Below are 17,934 nucleotides of genomic sequence, written 5' to 3'. Positions count from 1 at the left end.
TCTGGGGCAACTAGGACCAATTTTAATAGTTACGTATACTCCTGTGTTTATACCCTGGAATGAGTGACATCTGGATGTTGGGTTGCCAATAACCCCCCTGTGCCAGAAGCGATGGTCTGGTGAAGTATCCTGAAACCCGGAAGGTGATGACACACCAAGCTGGGAAGGAGAAGCGGGCTTGAGGGTTCTTTTGGATCCTACAAAACGCACCCAGACGTTGGCTTGAAGGGTACAGGGTGAATGGTTTAGGCCCCTTGAATGTTATTATTTGTTGTATGCAGGGTAACACTATCAGGATGTAGTAGGAATACCTCTTTTTACAGTTGGAGGTTTATTGTTTAACATTAGAGCGATTTACCTTGCCAGTACATTACTATAGGCTACGCTTTGGTTACCAACTATTTTGCCCGAATCCAAAATGGCGCCGATGAGTGTGTTAATATACACTGAGCATGTGCAGAGGGCCACGGAGCTTGGCTGCGCCGCGCATGTCACCGCTGCACTGACAGTGCAGAGAGTAGCCATGACAACAGATGATGCCGTCTCTGTGATTGGTTGAGGTCCGGCAATGCCGGAAGTAAGTCCCGGCGTCCCATGTGGAGTACGGGCGTGCGGACAATGACGCGATTTGCTAGGAGGCCGGTGTTTGGAGGAGGCTGCTTGAATCGGTAATGTTTTTAACCCTTCACTTGTTTTCACAATGCCCACATTGTAATTATGAAACTTAAGATGAGTTGATCAATCTGTCACCGGAGGAATAGGTGATCAGATCATGTATATGTATTCACTATATAACATTGTATCTATTAGATGGTTTTATTTAATATATTATTCACTGTACAACATGAATTTTCCACTTTATTTACATTTTGTCTATGATCATGTGATATGCTAATAATCATGATGTCACTAAATGGGGAGTGTATTTAAACCCCACCTGTATCACTTGAAAAACCACTTGAAAATGGAGGTGTGAGATCGCCGAAACGTTGTCACCTATCCTTGGAACAAAAACACTTGAATTTTGCACTAATTTTGGTGTGCTGCCTACATTGATCTATATTTACTACGGACCGGAGCACCGAGGTTCTAGGGCGTGCATCCGACCTCATTTTTCTCAGGAGGTGCTGCTTTCGTTTGGATTATATATATATATATATATATATATATATATATATATATATATATATTTAAAAAGAAAGTTTTTTCTTGGAATACCCCTTTAACATCAGAAAACTAGCATAAAAAGTTGCACATCTTTTTGCAAAAGCCTTATTTCTGCAGGAAAAAAAATAATTTATTCCAGCCTCCAAATTCAAAGTTTCCACTCACTGACCGCAAAAAAATATAAAAAAAACACCGTGTTGTGCTGTAATGGAAATCAGATCTTCGTGTGTTAATTTCCTGGTTAACTAGAGCTGCAGAGTAAAGCATGGGGGTCAGAACAGCAAACACAAGCTGCTTGCTGATCTTAGTTGTGCCCTAACAGTGCAGGGTTTGGAAGCCAGAGTTTAAAGGGGTATTCCATGAAAAAACTTTTTTTTTCTTCCAATCAACGGACTCCAGAAAGTTAAAACAGATTTGTAAATTACTTCTATTAACCCCTTAACGACCAAGCCCATTTTCACCTGAAGGAGCCGAGCATTTTTTTGCACATCTGACCACTGTCACTTTAACCTCTTAAGGACCCCTGACGTATGCATACATCATGTCTTTTCCTGGTCTCCGCCGCTCACCCGGCGGAGATCGGAAGCGGATCCCTGCTGAAATCCTTCAGCAGGGATCCAGGGCAAACGCCGAGGGGGGCCATGTAGGCCCCCCATGTCGGCGATCACCGCAAATCGCAAGGGAAATCGCCCATGCGATCTGCGGCGATACCGGGCTGATCGGGTCTCTGGGACCCGACCGCCCGGTAATTTTGCATGATCCCGGCTGTCACAGACAGCCAGGACCATGCTAACGTATAGGAGCGAGGTGGCAAGCCGGCCACCTCCTCCTATACCCTGCGATTCTTCGGTTAGTTAACCGACCAATCGCAGGAGGGGGGGCGGTTACTTCCTCCAGTCCTGCCCGGCCCCTGGAAGTCCGGAGAGGACGGGAGGAAGACCGGAGGACGCGGCGGGGGACGGGGGAGTGCTGGGGACCGGCCCCGGTACTTACCTCATCCCTGAAGACCCGGATCCCGGCGAGGAAGATGGCGGCGGCGGCGGCGACAGGCGAGTAGATCTTCAGCCGCGGTCGGGCCCTTTACAGCAATGCACGTCACCGTAAAGCGACATGCATTGCTGTATTGGGACCCTGTATACTACAACTCCCAGCATGCCCAGACAGCCCTTGGCATCTGGGCATGCTGGGAGTTGCAGTTTTGCAACATCTGGAGGTCCACAGTTTGGAGACCACTGTGCCATTCCAGATGTTGCAAAACTACACACATTCTCAGCACGCCCTGGCATGCTGGGAGTTGTAGTTCTGTAACATCTGGCCCTTCAGATGTTGCAGAACTACAACTCCCAGCATGTCTGGACAGTTTTGGCATACTGGGAGTTGTAGTTTTGCAACATCTGGAAGGGCACAGATTGGGAACCACTGTATTAGTGGTCTGCAAACTGTAGTCCTCCAGATGTTGCAAACTACAACTCCAAGCATGCTGGAGTTGCTCTTTAGAGCCAGATGTTGCCGAACTACTACTCCCAGCATGCCTGAGAATGTTTGGGAGTTGTGGTTTTGCAACAACAGGAGGCACACTGGTTGGGAAACATTGTCTGTTTCCTAACTCAGTGTTTCCCAACCCGTGTGCCTCCAGCTGTTGCAAAACTATAACTACCAGCATGCAATGATAGACTGTGCATGCTGGGAGTTGTAGTTTAGCAACAGCTGGAGGTCCCCCCCTTGTGAATGTACAGGGTACATTCACATGGGCAGGGGGCTTACAGTGAGTATCAGGCTGCAAGTTTGCGATGCAGCAAATTTTGCGCGGCAGCTCAAACTCGCAGCGGGAAACTCGCTGTAACCCCCTGCCCGTGTGACTGTACCCTAAAAACAGTACACTACACTACCACAAAATAAAATAAAAAGTAAAAAACACTACATATACACATACCCCTACACAGCCCCCCTCCCCAATAAAAATGAAAAACGTCTGGTACGCCACTGTTTTCAAAATGGAGCCTCCAGCTGTTGCAAAACAACAACTCCCAGTATTGCCGGACAGCCGTTGACTGTCCAAGCATGCTGGGAGTTTTGCAACAGCTGGAGGCATCCTGTTTGGGAATCACTGGCGTAGAATACCCCTATGTCCACCCCTATGCAAATCCCTAATTCAGGCCTCAAATGCGCATGGCGCTCTCACTTCGGAGCCCTGTCGTATTTCAAGGCAACAGTTTAGGGCCACTTATGGGGTATCACCTTACTCGGGAGATATTGCCTTACAAATTTTGGGGGGCTTTTTCTCCTTTCACCCCTTATGAAATGGTGAAGTTGGGGTCTACACCAGCCTGTTAGTGTAAAAAAATAAATTTTTTACACTAACATGCTGGTGTTGCCCTATACTTTTCATTTTGACAAGAGGTAAAAGGGAAAAAAGCCCCCCAAAATTTGTAATGCAACTTCTCCCGACTACGGAGATACCCCATATGTGGGCGCAAAGTGCTCTGGGGGCGCACAACAAGGCTCAGAAGGGAGAGTGCACCATGTACATTTGAGGTGATTTGCACAGGGGTGGCTGATTGTTACAGCGGTTTTAACAAACGCAAAAAAAAAAAAAAAAACACATGTGACCCCATTTCGGAAACTACACCCCTCACGGAATGTAACGAGGGGTGCAGTGAGAATTTACACCCCACTGGTGTCTGACAGATCTTTGGAACAGTGGGCTGCGCAAATTAAAAATGTTGTACAGCCCACTGTTCCAAAGATCTGACAGACACCAGTGGGGGGTAAATGCTCACTGTACCCCTTGTTACGTTCCTCAAGGGGTCTAGTTTCCAAAATGGTATGCCATGTGGGGGTTATTTTGCTGTTCTGGCACCATTGGGGCTTCCTAAATGCGACATGCCCCCCAAGCAAAATTTGCTCTCAAAAAGCCAAATATGACTCCTTCTCTTCTGAGCATTGTAGTTCGCCCGTAGTGCGCTTCAGGTCAACTTATGGGGTACCTCCATACTCAGAAGAGATGGGGTTACAAATTTTGGGGGGTATTTTCTGCTATTAACCCTTTCAAAAATTTGAAATTTGGGGGGGGGGGGGGAAACACACATTTTAGTGCAATTTTTTTTTTTTTTTACGTATGCAAAAGTCGTGAAACCCCTGTGGGGTATTAAGGCTCACTTTATTCCTTGTTCCGTTCCTCAAGGGGTCTAGTTTCCAAAATGGTATGGCATGTGGGTATTTTTTGCTGTCCTGGCACCATAGGGGCTTCCTAAATGTGACATGCCCCCGAGCAAAATTTGCTCTCAAAAAGCCAAATATGACTCCTTCTCTTCTGAGCATTGTAGTTCGCCCATAGTGCACTTCATGTCAACTTATGGGGTACCTCCATACTCAGAAGAGATGGGGTTACAAATTTTGGGGGGTATTTTCTGCTATTAACCCTTGCAAAAATGTGAAATTTGGGGGGAAACACACATTTTATTGAAATTTAAAAAAATTTTTTTACATATGCAAAAGTCGTGAAACACCTGTGGGGTATTAAGGCTCACTTTATTCCTTTTTACGTTCCTCAAGGGGTATAGTTTCCAAAATGGTATGCCATGTGTTTTTTTTTTCCTGTTCTGGCACCATAGGGGCTTCCTAAATGCAACATGCCCCCCAAAAACCATTTCAGAAAAACGTACGCTCCAAAATCCCATTGTCGCTCCTTCCACTCTGAACACTCTACTGCGCCCGCCGAACACTTTACATAGACATATGAGGTATGCGCTTACTCGAGAGAAATTGGGCTACAAATAGAAGTATACATTTTCTCCTTTTATCCCTTGTAAAAATTCTAAAATTGGGTCTACAAGAACATGCGAGTGTAAAAAATGAAGATTGTGAATTTTCTCCTTCACTTTGCTGCTATTCCTGTTGAAACACCTAAAGGGTTAAAATGCTGACTGAATGTCATTTTGAATACTTTGGGGGGTGCAGTTTTTATAATGGGGTCATTTGTGGGGTATTTCTAAGATGAAGACCCTTCAAATCCACTTCAAACCTGAACTGGTCCCTGAAAAATTGTGATTTTGGAAATTTTGTGAAAAATTGCTGCTGAACTTTGAAGCCCTCTGGTGTCTTCCAAAAGTAAAAACTCATCAATTTTATGATGCAAATATAAAGTAGACATATTGTATATGTGAATAAAATAAAATAATATTTGGAATTTCCTTTTTTATTACAAGCAGAGAGCTTCAAAGTTAGAAAAATGCTAAATTTTCTAATTTTTCATCAAATTTTGGGATTTTTCACCAAGAAAGGATGCAAGTTACCAAAATTTTTTACCACTAAGTTAAAGTAGAATATGTCACGAAAAAACAATCTCGGAATCAGAATGATAACTAAAAGCATTCCAGAGTTATTAATGTTTAAAGTGACAGTGGTCAGATGTGCAAAAAATGGCCGGGTCCTAAGGTGTAAAATGGCTGGGTCCTTAAGGGGTTAAGCATTAAAGGGCTATTCCAGGCCAAAACTTTCTTTTTATATATCAACTGGCTCCGGAAAGTTAAACAGATTTGTAAATTACTTCTATTAAAAAATCTTAATCCTTCCAATAGTTATTAGCTTCTGAAGTTGAATTGTTTTTTCATGTCTAACTGCTTTCTGATGACTCACGTCCCGGGAGCTGTGCAGTTACTATGGGGATATTCTCCCATCATGCACAGCTCCCGGAACGCGACATCATCATTGAGCAGTTAGACAGAAAACTTCAGAAGCTAATAACTATTGGAAGGATTAAGATTTTTTAATAGAAGTAATTTACAAATCTGTTTAACTTTCCGAAGCCAGTTGATATATATATAAAAAAAGGTTTTGCCTGGAATACCCCTTTAATAACTCTTGGAAGCTTTTACTTATGAATTTGATTCAGAATTAGTTTTTTCGTCTTTTTTCTATTTTAACATAATGGTTAATTTTTCGTCGATACTTTCATCATTTCTTGGTGAAAAATTCCAAAATTTACACTAACATGTTCTTGTAGACCCAGTTTTTGAATTTTTACAAGGGGCAAAAGGAGAAAAAGCCCCCCAAAATGTGTAACCCAATTTTTCTCGAGTAAGGAAATACCTCATATGTGGATGTAAAGTGTTCTGTGGGCGCACTAGAGGGCTCAGAAGGGAAGGAGCTCAGGAGGGATTTTGGAGAGTGAATTTTGCTGAAATGGTTTTTGGGGGGCATGTCACATCTAGGAAGCCCCTATGGTGCCATAACAGCAACCCCCCCTCCCCCCCATGGCATACTATTTTGAAAACTACACCCCAATCATGGCACGTAACAAGAGGTCCAGTGAGCCTTAACACCTCACAGGTTTTTGACGACTTTTCGGTTAAGTCAGATGTGTAAATGAAAATATATATATTTTTTTTTTCACTAAAATACAATATTTTTCCCCAAATTTACAATAGGTTATAGGAGAAAATGCATGCTGAAAGTTGTAACCCCATCTCTTCTGAGTATGGAAATACCCCATGTGTGGACATCAAGTGCTCTGCGGGTGCACTACAGGGCTCAGAAGAGAAGGAGCCACATCTAGGTTTTGGAGAGAGAATTTTGCTGAAATGGTTTTTGGGGGGCATGTTGCATTTAGGAAGCCCCTATGGTGCCATGAAAGCAAAAAAAAAAACAAAAAAAACGATGGCATACTATTTTGGAAACTACACCCCTCAAAGAACGTAAGAAGAGGTACAGTGAGCCTTAACACCCCAGAGGTGATTGACGACTTCTCGTTAAAATCTGATGTACAAATGAAAAATTAGATTTTTTTCACTAAAATGCATCTCTTCTGAGTATGGAAATACCTCATATGTGGATGTAAAGTGCTCTGCAGGCGAACTACAATGCTCAGAAGAGAAGGAGCACCATTGGGCTTTTGGACAGAGAATTTGGTTGTAATAGAAGTCGGGGGCCATGTGCGTTTACAAAGCCCCCATGGTGCAAGAACAGTGAACACCCCCCCCTATTTCGGAAACTGCACCCCTCACGGAATGTAATAAGGGGTGAAGTGAGCATTCATACCTACTGGAGTTTGACAGATCTTTGGAACAGTGGGCTGTGCAAATGAAAAATTAAAATTAATTTTCACGGACCACTGTTCAAAAAAATCTGTAAGACACCTGTGGGGTGTAAATGCTCACTGCACCCCTTATTACATTACGTGAGGGGTGTAGTTTTAACATGTGGGGGGGGGGGGGGGTCCACTGTTCTGGCACCATGGGGGCTTTGTAAATGCACATGGACTTCAATTACAGTCAAATTCTCTCTCCAAAAACCCAATGGCGCTCCTTCTCTTCTGAGCCCTGTAGTGCGCCCGCAGAGCACTTTACATCCATATGTGGGGTATTTTCATGCTCAGAAGAGATGGGGTTACAAATTTTGGGGGGCATTTTCTCCTATACATTCTAAAAAAAACTGCATTTTAGTGAAACTTTCACAAAAAGTCGTCAAACACATGTGGGGTGTTAAAAGGGGAACTCCGGTGGAAACAAGTAGAAATTTTTTTTCAAATCAACTGGTGCTTAAAAGTTAAACAGCTTTGTAAATAAGCACAAAAAGAGATGCTGTACCAGCTCACTCCAAGCCCACTTAGTCGAGCACGGAGTAGGGCAGGGACTCACCCAAATTTCGTAAGCAATTGAAAGAAAGAAAGTTCTCCGGCTCGATGCAAATCAATATGCCAACTTTATTAAACTTCGGAGCTACATGGATCACAGGTAAGACAGGATGTGATGCGCTTCGGCCAGGTGCTGGCCAAAACGCGTCAATAACTGAAATTATTTTCTGTCTGACCACAGTGCTCTCTGCTGACACCTGTCAGGAACTGTGCAGATTAGAATAATATCCCCATAGAAAACCTCTCCTGCTCTGGACAGTTCCTGACTCAGACAGAGGTGTCAGCAGAGAGCACTGTGGGCAGGTTGGAAAGAACTTCACAAATTTCTCTGTAGTATACAGCAGCTGATAAGTACTGGAAGGGTTAAGATTTTTATTTAGAAGTAATTTACAAATCCGTTTAAAGGGGTATTCCAGGCAAAAACTTTTTTTATATATATCAACTGGCTCCGGAAAGTTAAACCGATTTGTAAATTACTTCTATAAAAAATCTTAATCCTTCCAATAGTTATTAGCTTCTGAAGTTTTCTGTCTAACTGCTCAATGATGATGTCACGTCCCGGGAGCTGTGCATGATGGGAGAATATCCCCATAGGAACTGCACAGCTCCCGGGATGTGAGTCATCAGAAAGCAGTTAGACAGAAAACAGCAACTCAACTTCAGAAGCTAATAACTTTTGGAAAGATTAAGATTTTTTAATAGAAGTAATTTACAAATCTGTTTAAAGGGAACCAATCATCAGATTTTACCCTATAAAATGCTTGGCAAAGCGTTATATAGGGTAAAATTGTTGTCCGCACCATCCCCGGGGGACGCTCCTGCCCCCAGGGATGGTGAAGATATGAAGTTATAAACTAGTCACCGCCGCCTTAAGTAGTCACCTGGGCGGGGAGCTCTTCTCATCTACTCCCGTTCTTCGGCCGGCAGCGACGCCCCCTCTGCTTGATTGATGAGCTGCGTCATTGTTCCGCTCACTGAACAGACGGAGCAGAGCGATGACGCGGCCCATCAATCAAGCGGAGGGGGCGTTGATTTGAAAACATTTTTTGTTCCTCTTTAAGGCTCACACCCCTTGTTACGTTCCTTGAGGGATGAAGTTTACAAAAATGGTATGCCATGTATTTTTTTGGTTTTTTTTTGTTCTGGCACCATAGGGGCTTCCTAAATGCGACATGCCCCCAAAAAAAACATTTCAGAAAAATTTGCTTTCCAAAAGCTAAATATGGCTCCTTCTCTTCTGAGCATTGTAGGTCGCCCGCATTGCACTTGACATCCACGCATGGGGTATTTCCATACTCAAAAGATGGGGTTATATATTTTGGGGGGCATTTTCTCCTATTACGCCTTGTAAAAATGTAAAATTTGGGATAACACCAGCAATTTAGTGAAAAAATAAAAAAATGTTCATTTTCACGTCTAACTTTAACAAAAATTCTTCAAACACCTGTGGGGTGTTAAGGCTCCCCTTGTTACTTTCCGTGAGGGGTGTAGTTTCCAAAATGGGGTCGCATGTGGGTGTAAGTACCAGGACGTCAGGGCGTACCTGTATGCCCTTGATTCTTAAGTGGTTAAAAAAAAAAATCTAAATCCTTCCAGTACTTATCAGCTGCTGAAGTTGAGTTATTTTCTTTCTGACCACAGTGCTCTCTGCTGACACCTGTATGTCTGTCTCATGAACTGTCCAGAGTAGCAGCAAATCCTCATAGCAAACCTCTCCTGCTCTGGACAGTTCCTGAGACAGACAGAGGTGTCAGGGGAGAACACTGTGGTCAGACTGAAAAGAACAACTCAAGTTCAGCAGCTGATAAGTACTGGTAGGATAAAGATTTTTTAATAGAAGTAATTTACAAATCTGTTTAACTTTCTGGAGCCAGTTGATATGAAATGTTTTTTTTTTTTTCTTTTAAGAAACAATGCGTAACATTCCATTATAAGACTGAACATTTCGGCCCCTGCACTTACACTTCATTGAGAAGCTTCCTCTTCTTCAGCTCGCTCTTGTCCTTCTCATTCACATTGTCCGACTTTCCTTGCAGGATCTGCTGCAGCTTTTCCTTAACTGTGTCCTCTACTGCATCTACCTGAGGAAAGAGGAGCCACAGTAATAGGTTAGCAATGTCGTCATGTGGTGCCCCCCCCCCCCTTTTCTGGGTTCAATTCCCACCAGGGTCCAGTCTGCTGGGGTCACCTTCACTACTCCAGCATAGACCCTATAGCGCAGGCTGAAACAGAAACCCCTCATACTATTACATTTACCCCTCTTTGGGGAAGTCTATCCAGATAGTGCAGTGTTTCCCAACCAGTGTGCCTCCAGCTGTTGCAAAACTACAACTCCCAGAACTACCCCTCTGTGGGGAAGTCTATCCAGTGCAGTGTTTCCCAACCAGTGTGCCTCCAGCTGTTGCAAAACTACAACTTCCAGAACTACAACTACCAGAACTACCCCTCTGTGGGGAAGTCTATCCAGTGCGGTGTTTCCCAACCAGTGTGCCTCCAGCTGTTGCAAAACTACAACTCCCAGAACTACCCCTCTGTGGGGAAGTCAATCCAGTGCAGTGTTTCCCAACCAGTGTGCCTCCAGCTGTTGCAAAACTACAACTCCCAGCAACTCCCAGAACTACAACTCCCATAACTACCCCTCTGTGGAGAAGTCTATCCAGTGCAGTGTTTCCCAACCAGTGTGCCTCCAGCTGTTGCAAAACTACAACTCCCAGCATGCCTGGATAGCCGTTGGCTGTCTGGGCATGCTGGGAGTTGTAGTTTTGCAATAGCCCTAGTAGATAGATGTCCACAACGTCACTTTGGCAACATTCAAGGACGAAGATAAATCCTGCTGTAGTAATGACAGACTCACCACTCTGAATACACGAGGTCCGCCCTCCGCCGCCTTATCCAACCGGATCCAGCGATTAGACATGGCTTTACTGAAGCCCACCTTCGCTATGGGGAGTTTCTGTCAGGAACACAAATAAAAGAAACAAAATCTGAATGTTTCTGTAAAAGTGAGCTAATGGCGTAAAGTGAAACTTCACATATTAAAAATGTATAAATGGATCTAAGTTAAAAAAAAAGGTATTCCAGGGAATAAAAAATAAATAAAAAGATTGATAAAAGAGCAAACAGGTCATACTTACCTACCCTGATCTTCCCACAGCTCACGTCCCACGTACTTCCAGTTACCCGCTGCTCAATGTTTCTGCCGACTTCCAGGTTGAAAAAGTCTAAAGAGGACCTGCCCACTCAGCCAATCAATGGTCGAGGCGGGTCATCGGGCAGGGCGAGCAGGTCCTGTTTACACGACCCAACCTGAAAGCCAGCAGAAAGAGTAAGCAACAAGGCACTGGAAATGCTTAGAATGGCAGCTGCAGGGGGATCAGGGTAGGAAAGTATAACCAGTATGCTAAAGGAGTTCTGTAGTGAAAGATAACTTGTCCCCTATTCAACAGATAACTTATCCCCAGGAGAAGTCCTGGAAAAAAGAGTGTGGGAACTCACCCAAGATTTCTAATACACCTCCCCATCCCGCGCGCCCCCCCAAGTTTGCGCAAAAAAAAAAAAAAAAAAAAAAAAAAAAAAAAAGAAAATGTCCAAGCTAAAACTTGACATCCTGCAATGTTCTAGGATTCTTACAGGCCACAGGCATACAGCTGCCTACGGAGTATAAGAGTGACACACTGTAACAAACCTCCTCCTCATGTAATCTCCTTACTACTGGGGTGACACACTGTAACAAACCTACTCCTCATGTAATCTCCTTACTACTGGTGTGACACACTGTAACAAACCTCCTCCTCATGTAATCTCCTTACTACTGGGGTGACACACTGTAACAAACCTACTCCTCATGTAATCTCCTTACTACTGGTGTGACACACTGTAACAAACCTCCCCCTCATGTAATCTCCTTACTACTGGGGTGACACACTGTAACAAACCTCCCCCTCATGTAATCTCCTTACTACTGGTGTGACACACTGTAACAAACCTCCCCCTCATGTAATCTCCTTACTACTGGTGTGACACACTGTAACAAACCTCCTCCACATGTAATCTTCTTCCTACTGGGGTGATACACTGTAACAAACCTCCTCCTCATGTAATCTCCTTACTACTGGGGTGACACACTGTAACAAATCTCCTTCCATGTAATTACCTTACTGGAGTGACACACTGTAACAAACCTCCTCCTCATGTAATCTCCTTACTACTGGGGTGACACACTGTAACAAATCTCCTTCCATGTAATTACCTTACTGGAGTGACACACTGTAACAAACCTCCTCCTCATGTAATCTCCTTACTACTGGGGTGACACACTGTAACAAACCTCCTCCTCATGTAATCTCCTTACTACTGGGGTGACACACTAACAAACCACCTCATGTAATTACCCTACTACTGTGGTGACACACTGTAACAAATCTCCTTCCATGTAATTACCTTACTGGGGTGACATGTGACCTCTCCTCCAGCTCAGCCCCGCCTCCTCCACAGCATCACTCAGGTCCTTCAGCCATGATCTTTCCTCTCCTCCACAGCTAAGCTCCGCCCCCCAACATGTGCTGGTGACATCATCACAGGTCCTACACCTCCAGCATCTAGCAGTCCGGGCCGGGGGAGGAGACGGAGGGAGGGTAAGAACAGAGGTCGGTCCTGCAGGACAAGTGTAACAGGGACGGCGTTCCTGCAGGACTCGATCCCTGTTTATCCCCTGGCCTCTGGATAGGGGATAAGTTATCTTTCACTGCACTACTCATGCCCAGCAACATATATTACAGGCATAGGCAACCTTCGGCAATGCAGATGTTTTGGACTACATCTCCCATGATGCTTTGGCAGCATTTTGCATGAAACAGCGTCATGGGAGATGTAGTCCAAAACATCTGCAGTGCCGAAGGTTCCTATACCTCATATATTATATTTATTTCCCAGAATATTTATTTTAAATCCATTGATTTCACAAAATAAAGATTTGTAAATTACTTCTATTCAAACATTCAAACCCTTCCAGTACTTATCAGCTGCTGTATACTACAGAGGAACTTGTGCAGTTCTTTCCAGTCTGACCACAGTGCTCTCTGCTGACACCTGTGTCCATGTCAGGAACTGTCCAGAGCAGGAGAGGTTTGCTATGGGGGATTTGTTCCTGCTCTGGATAGTTTCTGAGACAGACAGAGGTGGCAGCAGAGAGCACTGTGGTCAGACTGGAAAGAACTACACAACTTCCTCTGTAGTATACAGCAGATGATAAGTACTGAAAGGATTAAGATTTTTAAATAGAAGTAATTTACAAATCTGTATAATTTTCTGGCACCAGTTAATTGTAACACATGTTCCCCTTCAGAGAACTCCATTAAGTGTCTTCTGACACATCCGGGAGACACTGGTAGGGATGAAAAGCTGGGAATATCGCTCATTGTCCAGGATAGAAAAAATATGGCTAATACTGCACCCCCCTTCTTTTTGTTTAACCCTATCCTAGTAGTTTCTAGGGTCCAAGCTCATAGCCCACTATTAGCCCAATGACACTCAACCCAACCTGTGGCTCTCCAGAGATTGCAAAACGACTATCTTGATTGTAGTTGTAGTTTTGCAACCGCTGTGGAGCCACAAGTTGGGGAAAACTACTTCAGAGAAGGTATAGCCAAACAGGTTGCCTGGAAAGCTGGGTGCTTCTGTGCCATTAGGAATGAATGAAGAACAGGATTTCTGCTGGTGCTGGAACACGGAAGAAGGATTCACAATCCAAGAAAACACCCCAGAAAAACCAACATTTTTCAGGTTCATTTGTAATAGAGATAGTGGTGGCGATATTAAAGAGGTAATTCAGAATAAGAAAAACAGAGCCAATATTTAAAAACAACAAAAAACAGCTCCACACCTGTCCTCAGGCTGTGTGTGGTATCGCAGCCCAGTTCCATTGAAGTCAACTGTAACACTAGTAATAAAAATGAAAAAAAAAAATGTAATAAAAAAAAAACAAAACAGGTGGGTTTGGGGTGACTTGACAACCCCCCCCCCCCCCCCCAAAAAAAAACCCTTATGGATCCACAAAGGCAGACAATGGGGTATAAATCCCCTTTATATTTTAGCCCCCCCCCCTTTATAAATGACACGTGTCTCGGGAACCGCCCAGTTTAGAAGAGGTTTGCTATGGGGATTTGCTTCTAAACTGGGCGGTTCCCAAGACAGGTGTCATCAGAGAGCACTTAGACAGAAAAGAACAACTTTAAATTCAGAAGCTCATAAGTACTGAAAGGATTAAGATTTTTTAATAGAAGTAATTTACAAATCTGTTTAACTTTCTGGAGCCAGTTGATATATATATATATTAAAAAAAAAATTTTTTCCTTGGTAACCCCTTTAAAAATACAGTGACCTTAAAGGGGTAGTCCAGTATTTAGACATCTTATCCCCTATCCAAAGGATAGGGGATAAGATGCCTGATTGCGGGGGTCCCGCCGCTGGGGACCCCCGTGATCTTGCACGCCGCACCCCGTTAAAATCAGACCATGGAGCGTGTTCGCTCCGGGTCTGATTACTGTCGATCATGGGGCCAGAGCATTGTGATATCACGGCTCCGCCCCCGTGTGACATCACACTCCGCCCCTCAATGCAAGCCTATTGGAGGGGGCGTGACAGCAATGCTCCGCCCCGTGATCGAACACGCTCCGGTGTCTGATTTTAACGGGGGTGCGGCGTGCAAGATCACGGGGGTCCCCAGCGGCTGGACCCCCGCGATCAGGCATCTTATCCCCTATCCTTTGGATAGGGGATAAGATGTCTAAACGCCGGAGTACCCCTTTAAATATCCAGGTCTCCGTCCACCTTATTCAACATAATTTGCGTTTCAGAGAGTAATATTTACAGCATCTTCAGCACACTGGATATATACGTGGGCTCAGGCTCTGTTAGGTTACATTCACTCTACCATCAATAACGGCCGTCAAACTTATTTTTTTGTGGAGTTTGACGGCCGTCATTTTGACGGGGCACGACTGCCAATAACGGGTCCCGATGGATCCCATTATAGTCAATGTAGTCCTTCAGGCGGCACTATTTTCAGAGAGAATAGCGGGAGAAAAAGACGGTGCAAGCACTATTTTTTCCCCGGCGGTCCTAACAGCTGTCACACTACCGGGTCATAATGGTAGTGTGAAAGGGGCCTTATTTGAAAAAGTATTAAAGCGGATACTCCGGTGGAAAACATTATTTATTTTTTTTAAATCAACTGGTGCCAGAAAGTTAAACAGATTTGTAAATTACTTCTCTTAAAAAAATCTTTATCCTTCCAGTACTTTTTAGCAGCTGTATGCTACAGAGGAAATACTTTTATTTTTGAATTTTTTTTGTCTTGTCCACAGTGCTCTCTGCTGACACCTGATGCCCGTATCAGGAACTGTCCAGAGCAGGAGAAAATCCCCATAGCAAACCTATGCTGCTCTGGACAGTGGTATCAGTAAAGAGTACTGTGGACATAACAAAAAAGGAATTTAAAAAGTAAAGAATTTTCTCTGTAGCATAAAGCTGCTAAAAAGTACTGGAAGGGTAAAGATTTTTTTTTAATAGAAGTCATTTACAAATCTGTTTAACTTTCTGGCACCAGTTGATTTAAAATAAATAAATAAATGTTTTCCACCCAAGTACCCCTTTAACTCTTCACCTCCTCTACATGTTTCACGGCACCAACCACATCATCAGGGGTGTAGCCAAACCCTGTGAATTGCCTTTGTGTATCCATGGGGTTTTGTAAAATGTTTTTCCTTTTTTAATTGCAATACCACACACAACCTAAGGACAGTCGGAGCACTGTTTTTTTTTTTTTTTTTTTTTTAAAGAAGCAATTAGCTCTGTTTTCTATTCCTAGCTAATCCCTTTCATCAAAAAAAACTTTTGATATATTATAGATTAATGTATGCAGAATAACTTTCCAATTGCATGTTATTAAAAAATATGCTTCTTTCTATTCAATTTTCCACTTTTTGAAAAAATGACCTCTGGGGGTCTCCCTACCAGTCCTTTTTTAATTTATTTTTTAATTTTTTTTTTTATAGATTTCAGACTCATGCTGGAGTCCTAAATCTCAGACTGTAGCCGGGACACAGACAAGCACAGCACTGCTCCCTGGCAGTGGTGAGCTTGTCCGTGTCCCGGCTGAAGTCTGTGATTTAGGACTCCTGCACGAGTCTGGAAATCTATAAAAAAAAAAAAAAGGACTGGTAGGGAGACCCCTAGTGGTCATTTTTCAAAGTGGAAAATTAAATAGAAAGAAGCATATTTTTTAATAACATGCTATTGGAAAGTCATTCTGCATACATTAATCTATAATATATCAAAAGGTTTTTTTGATGAAAGGTGCCCTTTAATGCTGGGACCCTGCACATGAAGCGCTTCTTTCTACGGCATTTGTAAGCGCTCCTATACACGCACTACATACATATATGACCTAGCCCGGGACATGAAGGTAGTAGGTGTGAGAAGTGACATCACCCTGGTCAGAGTAGTTGTCACCTCCCGTTCTCCTAGCTCCAGTGCCTGAATGAAGCGTCCTCCTCTGCACAGTATCCCGGTCCTCCGTGGCTCACTTTCCTATAGATTTGCACTCACCATCATTTCGCTCTGCAGCAGACCCTCTTTGGGCAATCTCTGGAACACCTGAACCTCATGGCTACCCCTCTCTGCGATCTCCTGCCCCTCCGCGCTCAGCTCCCACTTCTTGCTGGATCTCTGCTCAGCCTCGATTATCTGAAAGAAAGTAGACGGCATCAGACAGCGCGCAGAATCATCTCCATCACCTCTGTTCCCGGAAAAGCTGGGTGACAAGCCCTATGACTGCTGTGATATTGTCCCTCTATGTCAGTGTTTCCCAATTAGTGTGCCGCCTCCTGTTGCAAAACTACAACTCCCAGCATGCCCGGACAGCCAACGGCTGTCCGGGCATGCTGGGAGTTGTAGTTTTGCAACAGGAGGCGGCACACTAATTGGGAAACGCAACTTTATGTATAAGTTAGTACCACCAGGCCTCAACCTGTGCAATGCTTTGTTATACACACCTGACAAATACTTATCTGGGTTCTTATTCCAGCATTTTCTTCATAGCCCGGTACAAAGACCCCCCCCCCAAGCTGCCATGGAAACAGGGGCTAAAGATCATAGGGGCAGGTGAAGGTAAGATGCATGCAGGCACTCTTTAAACTACCCTAATGTACCTTGTTTCATTTCCTCCCATCCTCAAGATCTCTGCTTGCTGTCAGTGACAACATGGGAGACTTCCTGTCTATAATAAGCCTGTCTGCTATGCGGATCTCATCTTTGTCATTTTCAGAACTACAAGTCCCAGCAGCCCCCCCCCCCCCCCCCCCCCTGTAATAGTATTGCCAAGCATGCCGGGACTTGTAGTCCGGTGACGAACCATATGTTTCCCCGTTCACCCCCTCCCGATGTGATTGCATCATGCGGACCGTCTCACCTCTCCCAGGGACTGCAGGCTCTTGACTGCCCCCACCACCTGCTGGTGATCCACCCCCAGTGCCCCCGCCAGCTCCAGGCTGTCCAGTCCCCCGCAGTCTCCATCCCGCAGCTTCTGGAGCAGCGACTCCGCCACTGTGTTATCGGCCATGCTACCGGCTACTCTACTGCGCATGCGCTGGAAGCGGCTGTCAGCTGGAGCTCTACTGTAGGAAATAAACTGGGTAGTGTGGGCACAGCTCCCCCTGGCGGCGCCTCAGAGCTTAGCTGACTGAATGATGTATGGACGGACGCTCAGCATGGAGAGGTGGGAATACAGTGGTCCCTCAACATACGATGGTAATCCGTTCCAAACAGACCATCGTTTGTTGAAACCATCGCATGTTGAGGGATCCGTGCAATGTAAAGTATAGGACAGCGGTCTACAACCTGCGGACCTCCAGATGTTGCAAAACTACAACACCCAGCATGCCCGGACAGCCAACGGCTGTCTGGGCATGCTGGGTGTTGTAGTTTTGCAACATCTGGAGGTCCGCAGGTTGAAGACCACTGTTAGAGGAAATTGTACTCACCTGTCCCCGCCACTCCGGACCGTCACCGCTGCCCTGGATGTCGCTGTCCATCGCTGTCGCCGCGTCCCCGATGCTCCGGTAAGACCTCTGCTT

The 17,934-nt window shown here is 44.5% G+C and overlaps 1 protein-coding gene across 1 annotated transcript in view; it reads right to left on the bottom strand.

Moving 5' to 3' along the window:
• The window catches only part of FARSA (phenylalanyl-tRNA synthetase subunit alpha), a 43,893-nt gene extending 26,455 nt beyond the window's left edge, over positions 1–17,438 (bottom strand). The window contains exons 1-4 of the mRNA XM_056570451.1: positions 17,271–17,438; positions 16,409–16,546; positions 10,656–10,754; positions 9,764–9,882 (exon numbers count right to left, since the gene is read on the bottom strand). Of these exons, the coding sequence (XP_056426426.1) occupies positions 9,764–9,882; positions 10,656–10,754; positions 16,409–16,546; positions 17,271–17,420 (506 nt within the window). The 5' untranslated portion in view covers positions 17,421–17,438. The remainder of the gene's footprint in view (positions 1–9,763; positions 9,883–10,655; positions 10,755–16,408; positions 16,547–17,270) is intronic.
• Positions 17,439–17,934: the final 496 nt, after the last annotated feature.

The sequence above is a fragment of the Hyla sarda genome, chromosome 4 (genome assembly GCF_029499605.1).
Source record: "Hyla sarda isolate aHylSar1 chromosome 4, aHylSar1.hap1, whole genome shotgun sequence".
Classification (NCBI taxonomy): domain Eukaryota; kingdom Metazoa; phylum Chordata; class Amphibia; order Anura; family Hylidae; genus Hyla; species Hyla sarda.
The sequence above is the reverse complement of the archived record's forward strand: the minus strand, read 5'-3'. Positions and strand labels throughout refer to the sequence as shown.